This window comes from Felis catus, chromosome C1, assembly GCF_018350175.1.
Source record: "Felis catus isolate Fca126 chromosome C1, F.catus_Fca126_mat1.0, whole genome shotgun sequence".
NCBI classification, from domain to species: domain Eukaryota; kingdom Metazoa; phylum Chordata; class Mammalia; order Carnivora; family Felidae; genus Felis; species Felis catus.
The window spans coordinates 185,661,182-185,687,571 of NC_058375.1; the positions used below are offsets into that span (position 1 = coordinate 185,661,182).

The following is a 26,390-nucleotide window of genomic DNA, read 5'->3' on the forward strand; positions in this document are numbered from 1 at the left end:
CTCACAGAATCACAATTCTGGAGTAAAATTAATGTGATCATATTCAAGAGTCAAATGCAAGTAAAAAACATAAGGATAGGTGACTAAATCTTATAAAGAGATTAAGTTCAACCTCTTTTATTTTTTTATTCATTAAATAAATTCATATTACATGTTCTTCCTAGACAACAATACAACAATCTTTCTTGCTAAAAAAATCTATGGAAAAATTTGTTTCCTTGTGCCTTATGGAGAGAAATCACCTTGTACTAAAGCAATATAAATACTAAAGATTTACATAAAATTGCCAGAATCAACAAGTGGCTTCTTTTAGTTCACAAAGAGGCTACATATTTTTATTTTTTTCAAATGAAATTCTTCCACTAATACCCTTCTCTTCACTCAAAAGCAATACATTCCCTAAACTTTTAGACTTTCCATTTAAATTCCAAAAAAGATAAACACAATTCCTTGAAGTCATGCCCAATACCACCATTCCATCTCCCTATATAAACATTAAAAAACTAGACAAATCTGGCTGTTGGAGTTACCTCTAGATTGAACAACAGGTCATTATAAAAATGGGAAGGCAAAAAAGGACAATCATGCTTTGAAAAAGGAATTGTATTTTCTAATTCTCCCCCTAATGCTTTAGTCATTTAGTGTAATCTTTTGGTTTTTGTTTTGTTTTATTTTGTTTTTGTTTGTTTTGACAGAGGGATATGCATGTGCAAATGGGAGGGGCAGAGGGAGAGAGAGAATCAAGTAGACTCAATGCCCAGTGCATTGCCTGATCTGACAGGGCTTGATCTCAGGACTGTCAGATCATGACCGAGCCAAAATCAAGAGTCAATGCATAACTGACTGAGTCACCCAGGTGTCCCAGTACTTGATCTTTCAAAGTGTACATTTAAGAAAAAAATGATTGCTTGAAAACTGAGAGTTGAATACAACACTCAGGAATAAAGAGTTCAGGAAATTAACTGAATTAATTCAATTAAATTGAATCCATTTTTAGTTTGTTCACAATAATTAAAGGTAGTTCAGCATCCACAGCCATTTTATCCAGCTGACTCAGGATGGCTTCTAAAGTACACAAGGGCATAAACTTGATACAGAGTTAGGTTCTCATGAAACAAGACGACAACTAGAAATACCATCGGGTGATTATTGACAATCTATAAACACCTGTTTTTGTTGAACAGAAAATGCTTCCAATTTTCCAATACACAGCTACAACCAAGCTCTTTGTCTCTTCCTTTTATCCTCATTGGCCAAAAGAAAACTTTGTAGTGATTGTTATTTTCCTTAACTTTTTAGGGAAGCCTTAGATTGGATCACATGAAAATACCTCCCAGTACCTTCTGAACTTCCTCAATACTTTCTTTTATGGCATATTCAGCACAGTTCTTACACACTTGGGGTGTAAATCCAATTAACACACTCCCCATAGTACCAATTCCCGGATCACTCGCCAACTTTTTAACTTGAGCTTCTATGTAATTAGGAGATACATAAGAAGATTGATCCCAATGACACTGTAAGCCGTGTATTGAAAGGTTTCCGAGGTTTCTGTAGCTTCTTGGTCTTCAAAACGCTCTACATTGCAAGCTATCTCAATTTTCCCTTCATGAGGAAAAGTCATTGTTTGGATGCCATTCAATCCCTGGCATTTGAGCCCCCAGTGGCACTAGTGGTCTCTTTTCCCAAGGCCAAGTCTTGAGAGTCTATAGTACACTGCAGCTCATCACATATGGGCTGGCTCCGATGCCTAAGTTATTAGAGGAGCATGCTAATCAAGCAAAGCAAAAGCCTCATTTTTGAAGGTTCTATCCTTTAGCCAATTTCAGTCCAAGGAATTTCCTTTATTTTATTTAAAAATAGTACAAATATTCCTCATTATCAACTCCAGAATTTTCTAAAAGTTATTTATTATTTATTTATTTATTTATTTATTTATTTATATGCTTATTTGTATATAACAGAGCTATCTGAGCTACAAGCAAATATTTTTATCTACTCTAAAAGTATTTGAAGGACACTTTTTCTAGAATAGTTAAGAAGAACCCAGACCTTCCAACATTTCAACAGAAAAAGGAAAGCACACTTGATAACTAAATATCAACAGCAGTAAAAGGTCTTGGAGGTCACTTCCAAGGCCATTTCAACAGGGGTTGCAATTCAATTCCAAGCCTCAGGGTCAGGAAGACAGGAGTAAATCATACTGTGTGCCCATCCCTTCCTCCTCAAATACACACCTGGCATCATTGAGTTAGGCTAACATCTGATTCAAATTAATCTCAACAGTCTTGATAAGGGAATAAGGTCACTAAAAAGTGACAAACAGCCTTGGAATTGGGAAGGGCAAAGATACTTGTGTGTCTCATGACAATGTGGATTTGACAGGCTTTGGAGCATTATGTATACCTTTTTTGGTATAACCTGTTGATGGCACCTCTTTCTTCCATTTCCAGCTTCCCAAGTGACTGGGACTGACATTGCCACTCTAGTGCCCTGTTACTCTAGAGCCCAGGGGCAAATGTCCCACTTTTCCCTGCTTCAGGGATTGTGTAGCTCATGTTACATAAATAGCCCTGCTCTAATTATAGTTTATGTTATAAGACGGACAACTTGGTTAAATTAGCATTGGTATAAAAAGCTTAGGTTTGCAATTTCTTCATTTGGGGGGAACCTTACATTTCTAAAAGCAAAGTTGACTAGAGATTGATGGGGGGTAAAAGGCTGACCTCATCTTCAGCATATGACAATTCCTTAGTTACTACTTCAACATTATTTTACTGTCATTGCTTTTTCTTGCTACTTTCAAACTTATTACTCATGATGTCAGTATCCATCAGAGATATCCTGCTGAGTTCACTTTCTCCCAGACAGCCGTGGTTTGGGGGTTTTGCTGCCTAGTCTGTGTACTTTCATACTAATAGACGTTTTACGGAAAATCAGCACACGGAAACCACATTTCATCTTTTTCCCACACATGTACATAATGAAACATTTCAACTCCCGAAGCTGGGCCTCCTCCTACTGGGAATTCTGCAGGAATGAATCAGATTACATTTCTCCATAATGCTGATTTCATAAAAATTAAATTTCCTAACAGTCAATACATCTCTCTCTCATAATTTCATATACCAATCACTTACTCTAAATATCTTTAAGAATTATATCGGTTTTAACATTTCACAGAGTACGATTGGAAATTTTTTTGTCAATGCTAATGTCATTCATTAACAAAATATCCAAGCATGGTTTCTCTCTCCTCTACCCCCCCAACAGGTAATGTTACAAATAGTCCTATTTCCTCAAAGCCAATATACATACCTTACTCTGACTGGAGAAGGGGCCTCATCTCTACCATCTTTGCAACAAATAGTTGGATCACACTCAGATTTTGCTGAGGAATATCCATGTGCTAGGTTATACAGTAAGTTCAATTATTCGAAATACATATTGGACCCATTGTGCTTTGCTATTCCAGAACTTCGATATGCCAACAAACATTCAGATATTCACATGTAGTTTATCCGAATGGGGAACAAGTCACCTTCAACAGAAATTTCTTCATATAGACCCCAGGCTCTTCTTCCCCACACTACGGTGGCATGGGCCATTCCATCCCTATAGTCACAGGACTTTTCCTAACTCTCCTACCCAGCAAATTCTAAAGGGCCTTTTACCACCATGAGCCTCATAACTCTCCCCTTTTTAGTAGACTTTGCAAAACTGATCATTTTTGCTAGTAAATGAATTCATTTCCTAAGATAAATTGTTAAAGATTTTAAAAAGTTCAGATATTAAGCTTATAGTGCAAGAGTTCCATAAAGAATACACTTGTACCAACAATGATTTACTTAATTAAAATAAAAATTCCCTCAAAAGCCTACTTTAAAGTTAATTGTTTCTGAGAAAAAATAAAATTAAACATCAGAAGTAACTTTTATATTCTTTTACCTAAAATAAGAGGTAACCAATGAACACAGAATGATCATTTTCTGCATATGCCCTTGTTATATGTATTTTAAATTCTGTTAAACTTTACTTACACAATAAGTTATTTTGTTTTAGTGCTTTACCTTATTCAAGCAGTGAACACACAGAGACATTCAATGAATCTGAGAACTTTCTGACCTAATCAGGTAGTAGTTTCCTCCCTATGGGGTTATGAGGCCACGACCCATTTCTACCTTGAAAAAAAAAAAAGAGAGAGAGAGAGAGGGGGGGGGGGGAAACAAACCTGCTTTCTGCCCAAATGCATGATTTTCCAATTTCCTCAATTTAATCCTCCCCAAGTCCAACACCAATATGGTGATCCAATTCTAAAGAATCTAATTCTGCATTTAAATCCAGCAGTCCCATTGACCTTATTCGAATGCTGAATTTGATTTTTTATGCTAATTTAAACTTAGTGAGAATTTTTAAATAAGGGAGATAATTAATCCCAGCAAATCGTATTTCTAGTTAAATGTCACAATTAAAGTAATTCCATTTTTTGCTCTAAAATTAGAAACCTGATGTGAAAGTTTGTTTCTCAGTTTGCGGTTTCGCTAGGCTCCCGCCTCCCGCAGATTGGCACTCGGCTGCTCTGGCGGCAGCATGAATCTCCTCACTGCAAAGCTGAAATTCCAATTTTATTCCAACGCAACTGTCAAAACGCCCTGAAGCAAGCTAAAAACAAGGAAAAAAATCTTTGGTATGGTTTCGCTTTCCATGTGTTCTTTAATGAAAAATTTATCATTCTAAATATTGGTGTTTACTCCTAGTTAAATACTTTTTTTTATCAAAAAGAAAAAGAAACTGAGATTCAGTTGCTATTATTTCACAGGGATATATAACAGGCCTGATGTTTTCCTGACAATTCTGTTATTTTCTTGTGTGGAAACACAGTATTTATCATATACTGTATGGCTGGTGATTCAGATATTGTAGAGACCTTATGGTGAACTGATATAGATGTAAACTCTTTATGCCAGATTGTTTAAGCAGAAAAAAACCCAAATGCACTTAATTAACATCTGATGTGTAGCTTTGCAAACACAAATGCAATATTTGTGTTTGAGCACTGGCAGTAATGACTGTGAACTATGCTATTAATGTCTGGTTTAAAGATGCTTGCGGTAGGACCACGTCTGGAATAACACAAATAAAAAACTGCATTCAGACAAAACAATAGTGAAGAGCCCATTAGAAAAATGAAGAAGCAGCACTCAAAAGAAACACATGTATTTTTTTCCCCCTTTAGATCAAGATTATTTTCAAAAATAGTTCCGAGCACCATTATCTTCAATCAATTAAAGGTGAAACAATTCTACAGATTTTCCTCTACAGAAAGATTTTCATTTTAAGGGGTCAGAAGTTGCTTAGGGATGTGTTTAGAAGTTCTACTTATTATATTAAGCTACTCTTCGGTGGGTAATATCAAAACATGAGTGAGGAAGGAGTTGAGATGGTGTTTCTGGATATTTTGCATTTTTGTATTTGAAGAGAGAACTTCAATAGTTGCATTGCAGTTTGAATAAATACAGAGACTCTTGTGGACGGAGGTGAGACTCCCTCATTAAATGTTTTTACTGAAACCCTGCTGAGTGCCAGGAACCATACAGGTTGCTGGGTATGAAAACACAAAGAAGGTTAAAAGAAGATAAATCCTAGCCTAAATGTGGTCTTTGTTTCAGAGTAACAAACACAGGAACAGACAGACTTGGAACGCAGGTTCAAAAACACAAACAGCTATTACACCAAAAGCAATTAGTCATCGTTACCTATTGGTCCTTTACGTTTTTAAGAACGTGCACTAAAGGGAAACCGCCGCCGGAACGGGACATTTGATGACTAAAGCTGTAAAACGCAAACATAATTGCTAAGTCTGATGCTCCCATGGCAGGAAGAACGCAGGACTCTTATGCATGTGGTTGGATCCACAGAAAATAAAGCTAAGTGAGAACTGTGTGGCACAGGGTGGGGAGTGGCACCCCAGGAGTCTGAATTCAAGTTCCGCCTCCTAAGGATGCTGCTTCTGCTCAGCTGTCTTTTGGGGAAATGGCTATGATGCTTTCCCACTCTGTGAGGAATTGTGAGCCTCAATTTCTCAACTTTGAATCTCTCAGAGTAACAACAATTCAGAAAGAAATTACAGAGGTAGGTACACATTAGCATCATCATGGAATGAAGTCAGCCCAGGTGAGGGAACCTCTGGTGACTTGCCTGCTCCCAGGTCTTCCATAGCAGAAGAACACCCGTCACCAGCTCATATGGCAACAACACCTAAGTCCTTCACATTTCAGTTTTAGGTCACATACTTAATTACACATTGAGACGTTCATTTTCCCTCATCCCAACTAGATTTGCAAGCACAGAAAATTGTGAAAACAGGTTCCTTAAATCAAGACTCACTCTCCACTTAGAAATTGTTTCTCAAAGGCTAGACAAAATTTTTTGGTGTGGAGTAAATTTGGTTGCTCAACATCAAGAAAAGTGCTCGATGCTGCACTTCTTATTTACGGAGAGAAAGGGAAGCAGGGGCAGCGCTCAGTAACCCATTTCAATTCCAGGACATACCAATTCCTCCATCCACGATTCCCACGAAACCACACCTCAGAGAACTGTCCTAGAATTTTTAAACAATAATGCATATATGCAGGCCATTCATACAACATATCAGCCAGGAGTGTTTAAGTTATCTCATAAATGTTTAGGGTTTTTGAATATATATGTATAAAGTATTTATCTATAGACCTAAAAGTATCAACTACTACTGCTTTGCCCTTATTTATGTTCCCTATGAGTTAGCCAACTACAAACTTTTAAAAAGAACCTGGCTTAAAAGATTTTGCATGCTTGGCATTGACTAAGGGTGGTTTGTTAATCATTTCTGAACTCACTTTTTTTTTTCTCTTCTGTTTATAATATTCTGAGGGAACTTCAAAACAGAAACCTGTTCCCGTATAGGTTCTGCTTCCTCTCGAGTAGTTTAGTAAGCTGTAAGTGTTCAGCTCATAGCACCAACCATTTCTACTTAATTTTTTTAAGAAAAGGAATAAACACAGCCAACAATGTGTTGAGACTTTTCTGTTTTGATGGGAGGAATGAAAAAATATGCTGAGAAATACTGATGTCAATTTAAAAAAAATGTTAGAAGAGTATATTAAGTCATTATATTAACAAATAAGAAGGGAATTGGTCATTGTTGGAAACTAAATTCACTGAGAAACTAGATGAATAACATCTATCTTAATGACAGAAGTGTTATAAGTTCTCCTTCAATAGATACTGCTTTAAAAAACTAAAGCATTTACTCCTTCCTACATAAATTTTTTAAGGGAGAATTCATACAAATATAGTAACCTAAGATTTCAGTTAATCATATCTCAAACTTGAATTACAATCTGGTTTGTGAAATATTAGAAACTAATTATTTATCCAAATTCCTTATTTACAGTTCCTCCTTGAAACATTTTATTTTTCTGCTCTTAGCATCTGTTTTGAACCTCCTTAAATGAGGGGTCTCTGGATGAACATTGCCTGCCTCACCTTGGCAACTCTTGTAATTTTCATGTGTTTTGTACAAACTAAGATCTCTATCTTGTCAGGAGATATCAGCAATAAAGACATGGGGGAAAAAAGAGTTGTGCTAGTTTTTCCTTCTTATCTTAAACCTTCCATCAAACCCAAACTGAATGAATACACTGCAACACAGGTTTTATAAAACTGACCACTGCAAAGCCTTAATAATTGCCCTTCAAGTTGATTTAGAGAAAATGTGAAAGTTGGAACCATTAAGAATTTAAAAATTATTTTTCTTATAAATATATGAGATAAATAAAATACATGCACATATATTGTACCATACTGAAATCACACTGTTTATACCACTTTATTTGGCCCTGCCACTGGCTGTCCCCTTTGCCTGAGACTCTTCTCCACATCTCCATGTGGCTAACAGTCTCACCCCTTCAAGTCTTTCCTCCAGTACTGCCTTCACAATGAGGCCTACCCTGGATTATCTCATTTAAAATCACAATTCACTCTCACCCCAGAACTCATGATGATGCCCCTTGTCCTGTTCAGTTTTTTTTTTTCTTTTGGCCACATCACCTATCATTTGCTAGCTCACTATAGAATTATTTATTAAGCTCATTATTTATTATCTTTTCACCCCCTTCCCACTGGAATATAAATTCTTTGAGGGCATATAAATTGTATTTTGCACACTGACCACAGTGCCTGGCACATACTAGGTACTTAATAAATATTTGTCACATTAGCCCATTAATTACAAACTCTTTCTACATTGTGTTGTATTTTCCATGTCACTAAAAATTCTTCCAAAACTTCACACCTAATTGCTTCTATAGTAATCTTTCATTTGGGGATGCTATAGTTTATTTAATCATTCCCAAACACTGAATATTCACAATGTTTCCAGTAGTCGCTATTATAAATAATGCTTTGATAAACATACTTGTGCATAAGTACATGTACCTTTTATTATTTCTGTAGGATTTATCACTAGAACTGGAATCCCTGTAAGGCAGTTATATACATTTTTAGAGCTGTTGATACATATCTCTGACTCACTTCCAGGAGGTTTTTTTTATACTACCATTAACAGTATGAGTGCCTCTAACTACATCTTTCCCAGAACTAAACATTACCTTTAAAATACCATCTTTAAACATTTTCGTGCCAATTTGGGCATCTTAAAGTCTTAACTTAGGATTTGCAGATGTTGATGAAATTATTCATGTAAGTCATAGATCTCCGTGTAGAGTAAAATAAAGAAGACATTAGAAATCCCAAAGGGTTGTCTATTTCAAATCAAAAACATGTAAAATAGCTGATGATGGAGTTGAGACACAGATAATCCCAACCACAAGCAATTCTTTCATGAGACTGGGAAGCAATATTCGCTTTGGGTTAAACAATTACAAACCAAGTTTGCTCCTAGGAGACTTGATATGAACATTTAACCTAAATATGCTTTTTCTATTGGGTCCCAAATACTGACCCATTCATTCTCACTGCACTGCAAAAACAAGAATTAAGTTTTTCAAGGGTTTGCTTAACCTAATGCTAAAGCCAGTTCTTCTGTCCCCCAAGACTAGTAACCTGTTTCTAACTCCTATCCACCTGACCAATCCCAGTCACCTGGAGCTGCACTGGCTGGGTCTGTGGCACGATCCCTTCCATCTTTAGTGAGCTCAAATTAGAAACCAGGAAACAGATTTCTGAAAGTTGGTTACAAGCCTTACACTTCTACATTTGTGAGACAAATTGTGGGAAAATATGTGAGGTTCAAATTGGCAGGGAGCAATCAGTTTCTTCCTTTTTTCCATAACTAAATACTGAAAAACATTTATAAATCACGTTTTAATAAATCTCTCTACAAAGAATTGTTAAAATGGCGCTTCAGTACTGTATCTGCCACTTACTAGCTGTGATTTCAGCTTCACAGTCTTGTGAGGGAGATATAATTATTATGTCCATTTTATAGATATGGGAACTAAGGCTCTATGAGATTAATGGCCAATACACAGCCAGGCCAGGATTTGAGCACAGCCTCACAGCTTATGCTTTTCTCATTGTACTTTCTACTTGACTGTACACATCATTTGTTTAAGAGTGGAATTGTGCACAAGGCCTGTGGGCAACCACGGCTGAGCTGTGCCACAAGGAAATGTCCCCGCCTACCTCTTGCTCCTTGGGCATCTGGCATTTTAATAACTGCTAGATAGGTATTAACTGACTACCAAAATGCTGCCTGACATGATTTAGTCTGTGACCCCTGCAGAAGGCATTTGAGAAGGAAAGAATTAAGACTCGAACAAATGGCACTAGCATGGAAAAGAGCAGGGAACAGGGAGCTGGATTTGGACAGGGCACTGCCTGTTCCTAAGGGAAGCCCTAAGCACAGGAGAGGAGTGGAGCAGCAGAGACAGGCAGGAGTTGATGAGCTCCAAGGAAAGAGAGACTACTATTCCCAGTGTTTGTTCTCTCTGTTCCAGGAGTCCACTGCCTCAAAAAGCTTTTCCTCAGGGTGGCTCTAGGACTGATTTCAAGCTGTAAGCCTCAACTTGGCCACACGGGATGTTCAAGTACTGAGAGACTTTCGTATCAGCTCAAAGCAGCCTCTGTTCAAGTCCTTATACCCCAAGTGTCCCCATCACACCCCAAAGATACAACCCCATGCTCGGAGGCACAGCAGCAGACCTCCAGGTGCCTTCCCCGGTGTCAGGAGCAGCAACCATTCTCATCACCGGCCATGCTGCAGGGCTCATTAAAGATCTTGAATATCACCCTTGGGAGTTCTCATCGAACATGTGACCAGGTTTCCAGCCTCTCTAGTCAGCTTATGAAGGCATAGGTGAGAGTAAAAGCCAAGAGAAGACCCTCATCTGATTCATGAAGGAGCCCCCAATCATAAACCCTTCTGCTTATGTGGGAGAGACCAAAGGAAGGGGACCTCAATATTCTAACAAATTTAAAAACAAAAGCAGAACAAAAACATACTGAGAACCTGTTAAATCACATCTTCCGGCAGGTGCAGCTCCCGGGTCAGATCCAAGAGCGCTGAAATATCTCCTCCAAAGCCAGTCCAGTTGCTTCCTTCTCTCGAGGAAGTCGGCCTCGCCAAGGAGAAACATGCCACAGCCAGGAACATGCAGAACCAAATTCTCAGAAAGGCCTATGAGCAGTGGGAAATTTTATCAAAATTAAATTGAAATCAAACCCAATAAAAAAAGTAGAGCATATGATTTTTTTATTGTGATAAAATACATGGAACATAAAATCTACCACTTTAACCAACTGTAAGAGTACATTAAGTATCCTCTATCACTGTATAACCATCACCACTAAACTTAATTTACACAATTTTTAAAAATCAAAGCTTGGGTCAAATTAATTTTCCCTTGAAGTTAGCCTCATGATAAAAGTTTGTCTTTGTCGAAGGCTAAAATCTCCAACCTATAATAAATCTAGTTTCACATGGTAAATTCATCACAAGAATTAATGAAATTGGTGCCTTCAATTTTTGGACAATTTTATAACAGTGCAAAATTGCTTATATTGTTAAGAAAAATCAAAAGTTAAGAGTAAAAGGATCAGATCTGCACTGTAACCTCTAGCTACATGTACTATTAAATTTAAATTCTAGCTAAACTAATTATAAAGGAAAAAATAAAATTGTCACTATTTGTGAGTGACATATATATAGAAAATCTTAAAGACACCATCAAAAACCTGTTAGAATAAACGAAATCAGTAAAGTTGCAACATACAAAATCAATACACAAAAAGCTGTTGCATTTCTATACTCTAATAATGAACTATCAAAAAGAGAAATAAAGAAAATAATCCCGTTTATAATTGCATCAAAAAGAATAAAATACCCAGGAATAAGTTTAACCAAGGAGGTGAAATGTGAAATGTATATTGAAAATTAGATATTAATGAAAGAAATTGAAGACAACACATAATAACAGAAAGATAGTCCATGCCGAATATTGATTGGAAGAATCAATATTGTTAAAATGTCCACACTACCCAAAGCAGTCTACAGATTCAATGCAATCCCTATCAAAATTCCAACTACATTTTTCACAGAAATAGAATACACAATGCTAAAATTTGTATGAAGCCACAACAACCCTGATAGCTAAAGAAATCTCTAGAAAAGAACCAAGTTTCTCTATTCTTTTCATCATGCTCCCTGAGTTCAAACTGTATTACAAAGCCATGGTAATTAAAAAAGTATAGTATTGGGGTGGTTGGGTGGCTCAGTTGGTTAAACTTCCAACTCCCGATTTCGGCTCAGGTCATGATCTCACAGTTCATGAGTTTGAGTCCTGCATCAGGCTCTCCACTGACAGCCCAGAGCCTGCTTGGGATTCTCTTTCTCTCTCTCTCTCTCTTTCTCTCTCTCTCTGCCCCTCCTGCGTGTGTGCATGCGCGCTCTCTCTCAAAATAAATAAATAAACTTAAAAAAAAAGTATGGTATTGGCATAAAAACAGACCCATAGATCACTGGAACGGAATACAGAGGCCAGAAATAAACCCACACATGTATGGTCAATTAATTCAGGACAAAGGAGCCAAGAACATATAATGGAGAAAGGACAGTCTCTTTAACAAATGGTGCAGGGAAAACTGGACAGTCACATGGAAAAGAATGAAACTAGAGTATAATTTTGCATCATACACAAAAATCAACTTGAAATGGATTAAAGACTTGAATGTAAGACCTGAAACCATAGAAGTCCTAGAAGAAAATATAGGTAAATTCCTTGACATAAGTCTTGGCAATGATTTTTTTTAATCTGACACCAAAAGCAAAAGCTAAGAAGAGCCGAAATAAGTAAGTGGGATGACATCATACTAAAAAGCTCTTCACAGCAAAGGAAACCATCAACCAAATGAAATGGTAGTCTACTGAATGGGAGAAAATATTTGCAAATCATGTATCTGATAAGGGGCTAATATCCAAAATAAATAAACAATTCTTACAAGCATAGCAAAAAACAATATAATTTAAAAATAGGCAGAAGAGGGGCGCCTGGGTGGCTCAGTCAGCTGAGCGTCCGACTTCAGCTCAGGTCATGATCTTGCAGTCTGTGAGTTCGAGCCCCGCGTCGGGCTCTGTGCTGACAGCTCAGAGCCTGGAGCCTGCTTTGGATTCTGTCTCCTTCTCTCTCTGCCCCTCCCCACTTGTGCTCTCTCTGTCTCTGTCAAAAATAAATAAAACATTTAAAAAAAAATAGGCAGAAGACATGAATAGACATTTTTCCAAAGAAGGCTTACAGATGGCTAACAGGCACATGAAAAGATGCCTCAACATCCTCAATCATCAGGGAAATGTAAATCAAAACCACAGTGAGAGATCACCTCATACTTTTCAGAATGGCTATTATCAAACAAGTGTTAGTGAGGATGTGGAGAAAAGGGAACACTTGTGCGTTGGGATGACATCATACTGTATGGGAATATAATTTAGTGCAGCCACTATGGAAAACAGCATGGAGGTTCCTCAAAAAATTAAAAATAGAACTACCATATGATCCAGCAATTCCACTTCTGGGTATTTATTTGAAGAAAATGAAAACACTCACTTGAAAAGATATCTGCACCACTGTGTTCATTGCAGCATAATTTATAAAAGCCAAGAGATGGAAACAACCTGAGTGTCCACCCATGGATGAATGATAAAGAAATTGTGTCACACACACATACACACACACACACACACACACACACACACACACACACAATTATTCAGCCATAAAAAAGAAGGAAATCTTGCCATTTGTAACAAAGTGAATGGGCCTCAAGGGAATTATGCTAAGTGAAATACATCTGACAAAGAAACAACAAATACCATATGATCTCTCTTATATGTAGAATCTAAACAAACAAACAAACAAAAAACAAGCTCATAGATACAAAGAACACATTGGTGGTTGTCAGAGGTGGGGTGTGGGGGTATTGGGAGAAATGAGTGAAGGGGAGTCAAGGGTAAAAATAAAAACTAAAATTTAAATAAATAAATAAAATATAATTAAAAATTAAATGTGGCAGTAGACACATTTCAAGGGTTTAGTAATCACACATGGCTAGGAGTCTCCCTATTGGACAGTGCAGATATAGAATATTTCCATCATCATAGAAAGCTCTACTGGATAAGCACTAAGCCAGATATTCTGTAAGGAAGTCTAATATTTAAAATTAATTGGAGGCTACTCTGAATGACAACTTTTCATCCTCTTCCTCCATTCCTTATTTCTGGATTTCCTGTCTCTAACCTTATCTCCCAAGGCAGATTACAGAATTGTTTTCCTATTTATTCTGGAGAACTGCTTCAGAGGACTTCTGTTTGCTGCAGATGCCATCTTTTCATGGGGCTAATTGCAGTCCCCTGTAACCAAGGATAGAGATGGCATACATGTAGGCTGGATATATAAAATTTAGGTATTTAGAGAATTGTGGTATTGCCTTAGGATGGCAGGAGTATGGGCCTTCTTTATTTAGAGGTACGTTATGGAACACCAGAGGATAAGATGGGGCCTCTAGCCACAACAAGCATAGAAAATCGGTCCAACTGCAATTTTAGAGTTGGCTGTTTTTTCGTTTCTAATGTAGACCGCCATGTTGGTGGGAAGGGTAAAATGTAGAAGATACTTAAAAACATTTTGTACCTCTGGGGTGCCTGGGTGACTCAGTCAGTTAAGCATCTGACTTTGGCTCAGGTCACGATCTCACCGTTCTCGGGTATGAGCCCCGCATCAGGCTCTGTGCTGACAGCTCAGAGCCTGGAGCCTGCTTTGGATTCTGTCTCGCTCTCTCTGCCCCTCACCTGCTTGCACTCTGTCTCTCTCTCTCTCAAAAATGAATAAACATTTGGGGCGCCTGGGTGGCGCAGTCAGTTAAGCGTCCGACTTCAGCCAGGTCACGATCTCGCGGTCTGTGAGTTCGAGCCCCGCGTCAGGCTCTGGGCTGATGGCTCGGAGCCTGGAGCCTGTTTCCGATTCTGTGTCTCCCTCTCTCTCTGCCCCTCCCCCATTCATGCTCTGTCTCTCTCTGTCCCAAAAATAAATAAAAACGTTGAAAAAAAAATTAAAAAAAAATGAATAAACATTTAAAAATTTCTTTTTAAAATATACTTTGTACCTCTGGGTTGTATTAAATCTAGGAACATGTTCTTTCTTTGAGTCAGGTTGGGACTCAGGCATTGGAAGCCCATGATGTTATACACACCACAAAGAAAGTCTCCAAATGTTACTAAGTGATCTCTGCTTCTTTAACACTACATCAAGATACCAAAGGACCACAGCTGGTGGGTGTGGCCAGGTGCTCGGGACACACAGCCAACTGAGGTTTAGGAATTATAAAATAATGTTTAGGCAGTTGGTTAAATTCTCCCTCAAATTTGGAATGGCAGGGGGTGGGCATTGCGAGAACATTTAGGAGAGTTAGGGTATTAAGACATCGTAATATCTGACAACTCTCCAAATTGTTCTGATCACCCATATCTGCTCCACGGTAACTTAGAGTGATTCATACTTTGGCTGCTGCAGGAGTACAGAGCACAAACTGTGATGCCTACAGTCTCCCCTCCTAAACAGTGTGACGTGCTTTCTGGCTTTGCCCAGCTCTCTGCCTATCCAGGCCAGCACCTCCATCTGGAACTATCATTCTGGAGCACTGCATGCATTTATAAAGCCCAGAATGTCTGCAAAGAAGTATTCTTGGAGCCTGGTTCCTAAAGACCAAAGCAGTGGGAGAGATTTACAGGAGCAGCCCCCAGCTGTTAGTCAGCAATAGGGGTTCAAGGACAGGGGTGCATTTTGGTTTAGTGCAAATAACATGCCTTTTGAAGCCAGAAGATACCAGTTTGAATACAGTTTCCACTCCTTAATAGCTATTTGGGATCTTGAACAATTTACTTGATATCTCTGAGCCTCAATTTCTCTGTAAAATTAAAAAAAAAATTGTTAAGCTTCCTCTGAAGCACCAACTCCTTATCTAGAAATGTGGCAATTAAAAGGAATAGGAAAAAGCATTTATCCTGCCTTTCTTGTATAAATTGTGTTTCAGGGTAGGTAGATAGCCTGAACTGATGACAGATTTTTTTTTTAACAGAAAAAAAATCCAACTAATACATGTGCAAGTACTGATATAATTAGAAAGTTGTCATTTCACAGCACCTAAGAAAATAATTATTTCAGACAAAGATCATCAATAGATGAAGCCCTCTGGAAAATTCCAGTAGAAACAAAGGTAATTCATCTTTGCACCACCAGATCTGAGATAACCAGACATTATCACATCTTGTTACAAGTGTAGCAGAAAGCTCTAGGCCCACCTTTTAAGAATTTTTGCCAAAAAAAAAAAAACTGAACTTCAAACTAATCAAGCCTCTAAATCTAACTTAAAGATTATAAAAAATGTGAGAGATGGAGACAAAATTCAATGATACCACAAGAGAGTAAACAGATTCAGGACAACTGCCCCAGTTTCTACAACCAGTAATGGCAGGAAAAAAGGGAGTGGGGAGGGTGATGCAGGGCGACTGGTCTAGATCAAAACTGAGAAAGAGACAATAAATCAATGCTGTGTGTGAATGAGGTGTACATTCAGATTCAAATAAGCCCATCACAGAAAGACATTTGCCCGGATTATACACTGGATATTAGATGGTACCAAAGAATTATCATTTTGCCAGGTGTAAGGACACTGTGGTTATGTAAGAGAATGTCCATATTGCTTAAAGATCTAAATTAAATATGTAGGAATAAAATAACATGATCTTTGGAACTTACTTTAAAATACTTCAGTAAAATCAAAGGAAAAGAAAGGGGAAGGGTAAGGAATGGAGAGCAAAATAAAGGAAGAAAAAAAAAAAAAGTAGAGAAACAGCTCCATAGAATGAAGGAAGAAATTTAGATTAAATAAGCTAAGAGAAGCACCTAGCACAATCCCTGGTATACAGGACTCTAAATGCTTGCTTCCTTTCCTCTTTGCAAGCCCACCCTAGTGTTCTGAATTCCAAAAATTCTGGATACCTTCCTGGATGGGTGTGTCCCTACCTACTAGAAATCCCTAAATATTCTAACAACAGCCCCCTTCCATGCTCTCTTCTACACAAAATCATGGTGGAAGGAATCTAACTTAATTTTTGTTCTTTAGTGAAGCCAGAAATATTTCATTATTTGAATACAGTGAAAAGACAACAAAAGCCAGAATGATAGAGAGTAATAAGGATAGTATATGACACTCTTCATATTCAAGGAAATACCATTTGTGCTTCTAATAATTGCAACTTAGGGGCCCATGGCGGGTGGGATTTGTAATTTTACTGAAAAGTAAATTTAGATTTCCTGCATTTTAAAGAGCATCAATTTAGTCAGAAGCTTACTAGCAAGTTATTTTATTTGTGATATAAATTACATATTCAAAAGAGCTAGTTTTAATTTTATTATTTTATATTCACAATTAATCTATGTTAAAATCATCCCATGTTAACTTCAAATGATCACACCATGCAAATCAAACACATTTCACAGAAGATAAAGATTCTGAATACTTCAAGCTCAAGCCCGTGGGAAACTACGACTCATCAGTTTTCGGATAAGTGACATTATTATTTAAAACAATAGTTACGTGTGCATTTCCTATAAAGCTGCCACTTCCTCTACAGTGGAGTCCAATGTTTCCAGAGCAGGGACTTTCAGCACTTTCAAAGAATCCCAAGAAAACAGGACTTCTGAACTAATAATCTTTGTTTCATAGATGTGCTCTCCCTCCACTGAAATTCATTTCTCCCTCTCGTGTGTTCACACAGTATTTTACCTCTTTTAATATAACATGAAACCTAACCTACTTGTATTATATAGTTAATTGTGGACTTTTGTTCCTCCATCCAGGTTTCATACTCCCTGAGGCAGGGCCTTGTAGTTAACACTTTTTAGGTTGAGTGAACTGAATTTGGTTCCTAAGCGCTTTGCAGGCATTGGAATAACTGCAAACCAGGGTGAGTGGTGTCCATTCCAAACATACAGAAGAGAGTAAAGGGGTTGCTATGTTAACGAAGTGAGAATTGGGTTTAACAGCAGTGGGAGTACAACATATTCTTAGTGAGAAACCATGGATCCATTTTCCACCATTATCTTCATGTTTTACAAGCTGCCCTCAGAACAACAGTCCCATCAGCAGCTGTCAAAAGCTACCTGTACCTATGGACTGCCTCAACCAGTCAGTACCATCACACAAGGCAAACATCTGGATCACCTTGCGCAGAAAGAGTATGATGCCATCATGCTGGTCTTGAAACAAGCAAAGCAAAACCCTGCAGCTAAATTGTGCTCTATTTAAAGAGTAATAGTTTTTCATTTTTCTTCCATTTTTGACAATTTTTTCCCACCATCATTAACGGTTCTATCAATTTTCACTAGTTTTCTCTTGAAAAGGCTGATAGTAACAATATTTTCTCAATATATTTGAACCCTCCTGATTGGGTGACCTTATTTACATTTCTATACATGTGCATTCATCACTTTTAGTCTTAACTTTAGAGACATCTATGAGTGTGGTTAAACCTCTTTGTAAAAGGAGGGATCGATGCAATGAGATGCCTCCACTCAATGAGAAGTTTAAGCTTCATATTCTTAACAAAACACTTTTCTCTGAGCCTATAACAGACAGACATAAGGGTGGCTGAAATGCAGTATTTAATGAGAAGCTACAATAAAGTTGTATGTAAAGACAGTAGTTAAGGATCTGCTTAATTAAATGTCTATGCCTTCCTTACACTAACACATACTTCATGTCTCCAGTGGTATTTAATATCATCCTTTTCCCTTCTGCTTTTGTTTCGTTCAGGACTTAGGACTACTGGTATAAATGGAGTTAAAATTTAACTGTTAAACAGAATTGCATTTCAGCACGAGGAACATAACTGACAAACTCAGTTTTGTTATGTTTTTAATAGCAGCCAAAAGACACAACCAGGAAAAAAACTCAGGCCTGTCATTCCTTTTCTTCTAGGAATGGATAATTTTTTTTCCTCTGACCGACGATATGATGTGTGGCTTATCATAATTACTTTTAAACTGGAACTCTAATGATACCTAAACAAGTATCAACTTTTTTCATAAGTACACAGCAATCAGAAAGAGTATTTTTCAACCCTATCACCTCGCACGCAGTAACAAGTAAAGGGAAAGAAGCACAGAATCTAAAAATTAAACTGGGTGCTAGACTTGAAATCTTACAAGCGTCCTATGGTTTTAGTCTAGCTCTCTTCATATAGCCAAGTTTTTTGTTTAGTTGATTTTTTTATTTATGTATTTTTTAATGAGAAGGGGAAAAAAAAGATTCTCTACCAGAAGCCATAAAAATCTCTCAGATGGTAAAACAGATAGCCCTAAAAGTTTTTGCCTAAATTCATACAAATACCTAAAATAAAACTGGCCGATTCATCTCACAGTCCTTTCAAAGAGAAGTCATTTGAAAATACAGCATCGTAGTGTCATGCTGCACTGCCTCTAATTAAGTGCAGACTAGGAAAAAATTATTCTTCCTTCAGTCCACGGAAGGGGGTGGAAATTTCTCTCTTTGCAATTCAAGATTATTTTAAAGATAGACCATTTCTTTTCCAATATCTTCATCAAACAGAGCTGTTAAGAATTGTCTCTCAACCATCCATCCCCAAAGAGCACGAAGATACCCAGTATTCGCCCCATATGCTCGGCTTTGAAGTGTGAAGCTGGGACCGTCCCACTAGACTCTTCCGCCACCATCAAAGCCATCTCATTACGCCCTGCGCTGAGAGTTAAAGCGCGGGGCCCTAACCGCTCCAACACAAACACTGCATTAACAAAGCAACCACAATATTCCTCCCCCACATGGCTAGAACTTGAAGAAATTTTTACCATATGTACATATGCACGAGATACGAAAATTTATTATGCTAGAACATCATTGAGAAGTACATTAAACATGCTGACTAGAACTGGATGTTATTCTAAGGGACTGGAAAAAAAATAAAATGCAGCTGATCTTTATGATGAAAGAAGAGAAACATCAGGCTGAAAAACGAGATCAAGTGCAATCCCTAAATTGCATTTCTACTGACACATTCTGTTGCCTGTTCTTTCTTGAAGTAGCAGAAAACAATGGGGGGGGGGGGAACAAAACTCTAGGGGACATCACTGGATGCTACTGTTCACTCCGTCATGTTTCATTCCTAAAGGGCAAATAAGCGTACAAATAATGATACACTGATAAAAGAATCTACGATTCAAAATGAACAGAACTTGCTAAGAAAAAGTAATTCCACTTGTGTCTCTGAGTTGTCAGTTTTTCACTGGCTGGGCAGTAAAAAATAAAGTGCAAAGAAAAAAAATTTGTTACCTACTATGGAAATGAGCTCATGGAGAAATGAGGGTAAACACTTGATAAATTTTCATGTAAAACTTAATCTGGCAAAATATGGTAAAATATTTGTACCTAATAATTCCATTCCTTTCTTTTTGCACTAGAGAAATTTGTGCATTTGTGCACAAGAAAGACTATTCAAGAAAGTTCACTACTGCATTATATGTAGTCGGGAAAGATGAGAAATAATCTGAGTGTCCACAAATAGGGGAATAGGAAAAAATGTGACATATTTACACTTTGATACTATACAGCATTTAAAAGGAATAAACTAGAACTACATGTAATACCATGCATGGATAGATTTCCAAGATATCTTGCTGAATGAAAAAGTTCTATTTTGATAGCATTTATATTTACACACACAAGCAATACTATATTGGGTTTATGACTATATACATACATATACATATACATACATAAACAAAAGCATGCAGAAATTCTGAATTCAGAGTGAGAATAATATACTCATACCATAACTTGGCAGGGAGTGTTCAGGAGACCAGAGATGGGGGTGATGGTCAGAGGTGAATTTTAATCTCTTGTGGAAAGCTTGAAATTTTGAAAAAGAGAATTAATAAAAAGTCCTAGGCAAGGTCTAATAAAGAGTTATGAGGATCCTTCATAATGCTACTGTCTTGATGTAAAAACATGAGGTTCTTAATATTTCTAGGTCTGTTTTCAATTACAGAATGAAAAAATTCACCTATCCTCTATCTTTATTATAAAAATAGGAATCGCATGCCCCCAAACTCTTTATGTATCATATATTTTCATGAAGAAATAGGTATCCAGGAAAATACATAGTATACTAATAGTTTGGGGATACATTTTTTATCTATTTTCATATCCTTGTATATGACATACTTTCATAGAGATATATATACAAAAGCTTGTTATTCCTGTGTAGGGCATATGCTGATATAATTACCACTTGTGTAGGCATGATATCGTTCATTTAAAGAATTATACTTTCCTAAGCGACCCAGCATATGTAATTTATGCTGTATTCAGTAATACGATGTTTTAATCTGTCCTATGGTGTTCCCTAATTGTTTCAGGTACAGATACCATTGCCCCATCTTTCTTAGGAGAAAGTACTCCATTACACTCCTCTGATAGTCACAATACCATTAACTATGGTAAATGGAAAGATAACAGGCACTCCAGTACCGTCTGGATGTTCACAAATACTTCTTCATGTATCTTCATAATATTTCTCTGAAATAGGCACTGCATATTATTTTGCAAAGAAGAACCAACAGGGAGAAGCTGTCCACTATAGATCTTAGAATTTTAGAGCTGAAAGCACTTTAGAGATCTCCTGCTCAAGAGGTTTTCAAACATCTTGTCTTGCAATCCTTTTACTCAAAAGGCACCTTAGTTGGAATCTTAATAACACAAAAGGGAGAAGAGGGATCTGCTCCCTTTATGGCGGAGGGGAACAGCCTGGGCCCCAACCGCTCAGCACCCTTCTCTGTAAGGCCACAGAGAGTTGCCACAAACAGTGACGGCTACTTAGTGGTGGGAGGCAGAGTACCAGACCTTTACACAGGCATTATTTCTCATAATTGTCCTCACAGGAGGATAGTATTCCCCATTGTATAGATACAAAAAAAAAAAAAAAAAAAAAAAAAAGACTATAAAAGAGACTAAAAAATTTTCCTGATGTCAGCTGGCAAATAAGTGGCAGATCTGAAATTTGCATTCAGGTTTATTCAGCCTCAAAATCCTTATTTTGACCACTTACCAGTTAGCTTGCCTCTCTAGCCACCCAGTGTGATGCAACCCTTTAGTTCATGCTGATGAAAAATGCACAGGCACATAAACATGCATATGTAGGTGGCATTGAATTGGGCATGTCACTTCCTATGACTGTCCCTCTTAAGTAAGGGCCTCTCCCTTTCTTTCAGGCAGCTATTGAGAAGCAGGGGATGCCCCCAAAGAAAAGTTCAGATGGGACATAGCAAAGCCTTGGGAATGGCTCTGCCAGAAGGAATCTTTCTGCTGGCTGATATATCATCACTGTGTAAATAGCCTTCAATAAACAGAAAGCCCACTCCCCACAGCAGCAAAGAGTTAATTTGGCTTTTCCACCCAACCAGTGTTCCCCAATTCGTAAACAAATAGTCTGCATGAGTTAGTTTGGTTTCCTTGTATACGTCTGGCTCCCACACATCTTCCTGACCACTGGCCACCAACCACACTCAACAAGCTCTCAGTAATTACAAGCCTCGCCCTTACTTTCCACCATTTGCCCCTTAAACAGGTCAGGTTCTCCCAGTGCCCTTTCTAGTCTCCCTGCTCTTCACCATCTCTCATTGGATGCCCATTTCCACAGAAACCATACCCACCTCTCTATATCTTCTTTTGGGGAAAAATGTTTCTTGCTCACTACTAACATTTCTTCTACAAGAAGAGAGAGTTCTTCTGGTCTTGCTCGGCTGTTAGAAGTTAAATTGTGGGGGCGCCTGGGTGGCTCAGTTGGTTAAGCGGCTGACTTCGGCTCAGGTCATGATCTCGCAATCGTGAGTTCGAGCCCCGCGTCGGGCTCTGTGCTGACAGCTCAGAGCCTGGAGCCTGTTTCGGATTCTGTGTCTCCCTCTCTCTGACCCTCCCCTGTTCATGCTCTGTCTCTCTCTGTCTCAAAAATAAATAAACGTTAAAAAAAAAATGAAAAAAAAAAAGAAGTTAAATTGTGCCCTACCTCAAACTCCAAATTCATTTGTTGAAGTCATAGCCCCCAGGACCCCAGAATGTGACTTTATTTGGGAATAGGGACATTGTAGATAAAATTAGTTCAGAGGAAGTCATATACTGGAATACAGTGGAGCCCAAATCCAATATGACTGGTGTCCTCATGAAAGAGACATCTGGACATAGACAATACACAAAGAAAATGACACATAAACTTGAAGAGGGCCATCTACAAGCCAAAATAGAATAGGTCCTTCTGTCCCGACCCTCAGAAGGAACCAACCCTACTAACGCCCAGATCTCAGACTTCTAGCCCCCAGAACTGTGAGATAAATTTTTGTTGTTTAAACCACCTAGTGGTGCTCGCTTCGGCAGCACATATACTAAACCACCTAGTGTGTGGCACTTTGTTATTTTAGCCCTAGGAAATTAACATTGGCCGTGCTCCCTCCTAAATTTCATTCCCTGATGGGGAGTTTGGGAGAGAAGCTGGGTTTGCATAGGCATACCCTTCCTCCTTCTTCCTTCTGGGGAGCTGTCAGCAGGAAACACACATTCTGGCCCACTCTTCCTTGCCAAAAGCTTTCCACGGGCAGGCCTGTGCTGCCCAGTGCTGCCTGTGACTGGCTGGATGAGTCTGTCTAATTCTCTGCTTGAGTTAGCTCATCTGTCAATGTTAGTTTCATCAGTATTAAAGGTAGTATTTCCCTTTCTCATCTGCCTTTCTTTACCATTAAACTGGTTCAAAATTTGGGAAAGGAAAAACTGCACTATTTATAACAAACACCCTCCTCTCCAACCCTGACCCCAGTCCTCACCTTCTTCTAGGCAGGGAGTGAGGTGGCCTCCTCCCTTCTCTTTTCTACTGCAATGGTATAAACTTTTTGTACTGGTTTTCCCAGCCTTCTCCTTTTGGTTGTCAAAAATTCAAACATGAACACTGACTGCTACTTCCTCATTCCCACTATAAAAATTCTACACCCCTCAAGGTAGCAAATAACTCAGCAGGAAACACACACGCATTAGGCTCCGGGGAAAAGAAGTGCACAACAATTAATATCTTAAGATATTATCTCACTAATTAAAGCTGGAGAATGCGTTTTTTAATATATGCAATTTTAATAGTGGAACAAATGATAATTGATCTAATTGATAACAATGTTATAACAATATGTTGTTGTCATTACCATTACCACATGCTCTGGGTCTCCTGAAGAAGCACACCCTCACTTGATCAATGGATAGCAGGTAGAAGGGCTGTCCACATGAGGGTGTGGACAGACTTGGGTTGATGTATTTCATTTCACAGGCCCATCAATGTCTTAGCATCACTATGTCATTTCTTTAGAATTTTCTAATTCTAGTTACCTTGATATTGGAAGTCACTGCAAATGCTAGGAAGCAGGGACTAAAAGGAAAAGAAACCCAGGAAAAGAACTGCCAAGGACAGGGGACCTGGGGTCAAAAAGTTAGCATTGGTGTCAGTCACCTGCTATAAATCCCTTATTAGGTCCACATTCTCTAAGACACCATGAACAATCACATAAAATCAATCACTGGGTACTATAAATACCCCAAATCAGAAAACCTAGAGCCCCTAAACTTTGATGACCCCCTAGGGATGTCTTTACTAGTAAGGGGTGAGTGTTAATGTCTGCCACAATGATCCATGGTTTCATCATGAGTATGCTGAGACCCTTTACCCAGGTGAACTGGTGGGAACAAGAAGGCCTTCCAATTTTTAACTATAAATCTTATAAGTGACTTACAGACTAGGAAAGAATTATAAGAAGTATACAGTCAGGTAGCAAAGATTTCATGTACTCCACCCATTCATCCCAATTAGAAGATTCTTAAAATATAGTCATTTTTGTCAATATTTCAATAAATCCTATTTGATACACATCAATAATGAAATGGGGAAGGAGGGAGAGCCAATACAATGGTGTGTTATCAAGCAAGTCAACATTGTGAGCAACTGGGGCTTGGCCTTGCTGGAATGGGCCTCAGGATTGTCCAAGTGAGGGACAAAAGCTCAGGTCCCTCCACTGGTCATGGCTTGCCCCGTGGGGTGCTAACTTGCTTGGACTTCAGGTTACTGCAGAGTCAAAGTGAAAGAAAAGAGTACAGCGTTTTCAAGTATGGTTGAGTTCATCCATAATTGCCAGTCATGGAAGAACAGGTCAGTTTATCCCAGTTCTCCTATTTGGCCTTATCCTTCCTCATCAGTACCTCTGTTTTTGCACTAGTAGATATAATCCTGTTGCATTTATTAAACCTGTAGCAATATGCATTTATGAACAACCTGGTAACTCCCTTTTGCAGTTAAAATGTGCTAAAGTCACTGGAAATCAATCTTAATATTTTAAGTACTTTCCCAATGCACAACCCCTTGTTTTTTAAGTTTTCTTAGAATATGGTGCCAGTTTCCTAAAATTCTCAAACTAAATTCTATGTCCTAAAACTATGTTAACATATGCTCGTAAAATCAGCCACTGTTTTTATGCTATGGCAATGAGGGCATTGCTGATGGTGGAGAGAATTATATCAGAACCCAGCATCTAAATTGACTAATCTCAACCAAATCCAGGGCTGTTTTATAAGACAATCTCCATAGCAACTAGAGAATCAGGGTAGAAAATTCTTGAAGTGGAAAGTTGTGCCTGATTTGCCAGATCAGCCCATGTTTTGACAATCTGTAATAAGGTAATCAAAGGGTCTCAAGACTATCACACAAGTGTTGACATCGTGTGAATCTGCCATGGCACATGTCCCCCAAGTCATAAAAATACTCGAAAAAACATCTAACAAGGCTGATAATTCTAATCAAATTCATTAATGTTTTATATATATTTATAGATAAATCAAAAAAATAAAAATCAATCATGTAAGATCTATTTCTTTATTCATATAACTTACTTAGCTAGCACATTATCTTTCCAGTCTTCTAAATAATGTCGGTTTATCTGGCATTGTACAAACATTATTTCATCTGATTAATGACATAAAACAAAAAGCAAGCTTCCATATCATTTATAAAATTCATAGCTATGGTCCAGGCTATTTTTTAATGTATCTATTTTTGTGAGACAGAGACAGAGCATGAGTGAGGGAGGGGTAGAGAGAGAGGGAGACACAGAATCTGAAGCAGGCTCCAGGCTCTAAGCTGTCAGCACAGAGCCTGATGCGGGACTCAAGCTCACGAGCTGTGAGATCATGACCTGAGCTGAAGTCAGACGTTTAACTGACTGAGCCACCCAGGTGCCCCATGATGGTCCAGACTTTTAAAGTTGAATATCATGAGCCTACATGTTAGGTAAGCCCATTGCCACCAGCAAATCACTGGGAGAACTTGCCTGAGCACCTTCTGTCCTGACCCCTTCCCCACATTTTCACTCAGTCCTTCTCATGAAGGTTTATGTGTGAATGGGAAACAAAGTCATGTTTCAGAAACCCTGGCTCCCACATGTAAAAACACTGAATAAGGAAGAAATGAAAAACATAGAGGAAGCACTATGACCCACAGCAACCCTTCAGAGAAAATGCTTATGAAATATGTATAAAAGCCCAGAGATTGAGACTAAATATCTTCACTATCGAGTTGGACATAAGACAAAAAAATATATGTTCCCATAAACTTACCATTGATTCCAAATTAGGTGAATTAAGTGTTCTTGAATGATACAAACTAGTTAAAAATCATTGAAAAGAATTACAGAAGTAGGGGCTTCCAAGTAAAGAGGAGAGTGTAGGCCCTTATCTTATGTTTA

General features: G+C 38.1%; 1 protein-coding gene across 1 annotated transcript in view; it reads right to left on the reverse strand.

The window, feature by feature from the left end:
• The window catches only part of FTCDNL1 (formiminotransferase cyclodeaminase N-terminal like), a 160,928-nt gene that overhangs the window by 121,082 nt on the left and 13,456 nt on the right, over positions 1–26,390 (reverse strand). The window contains 1 exon segment of the mRNA XM_045034251.1: positions 10,504–10,678. Within this exon segment, the coding sequence (XP_044890186.1) occupies positions 10,504–10,678 (175 nt within the window).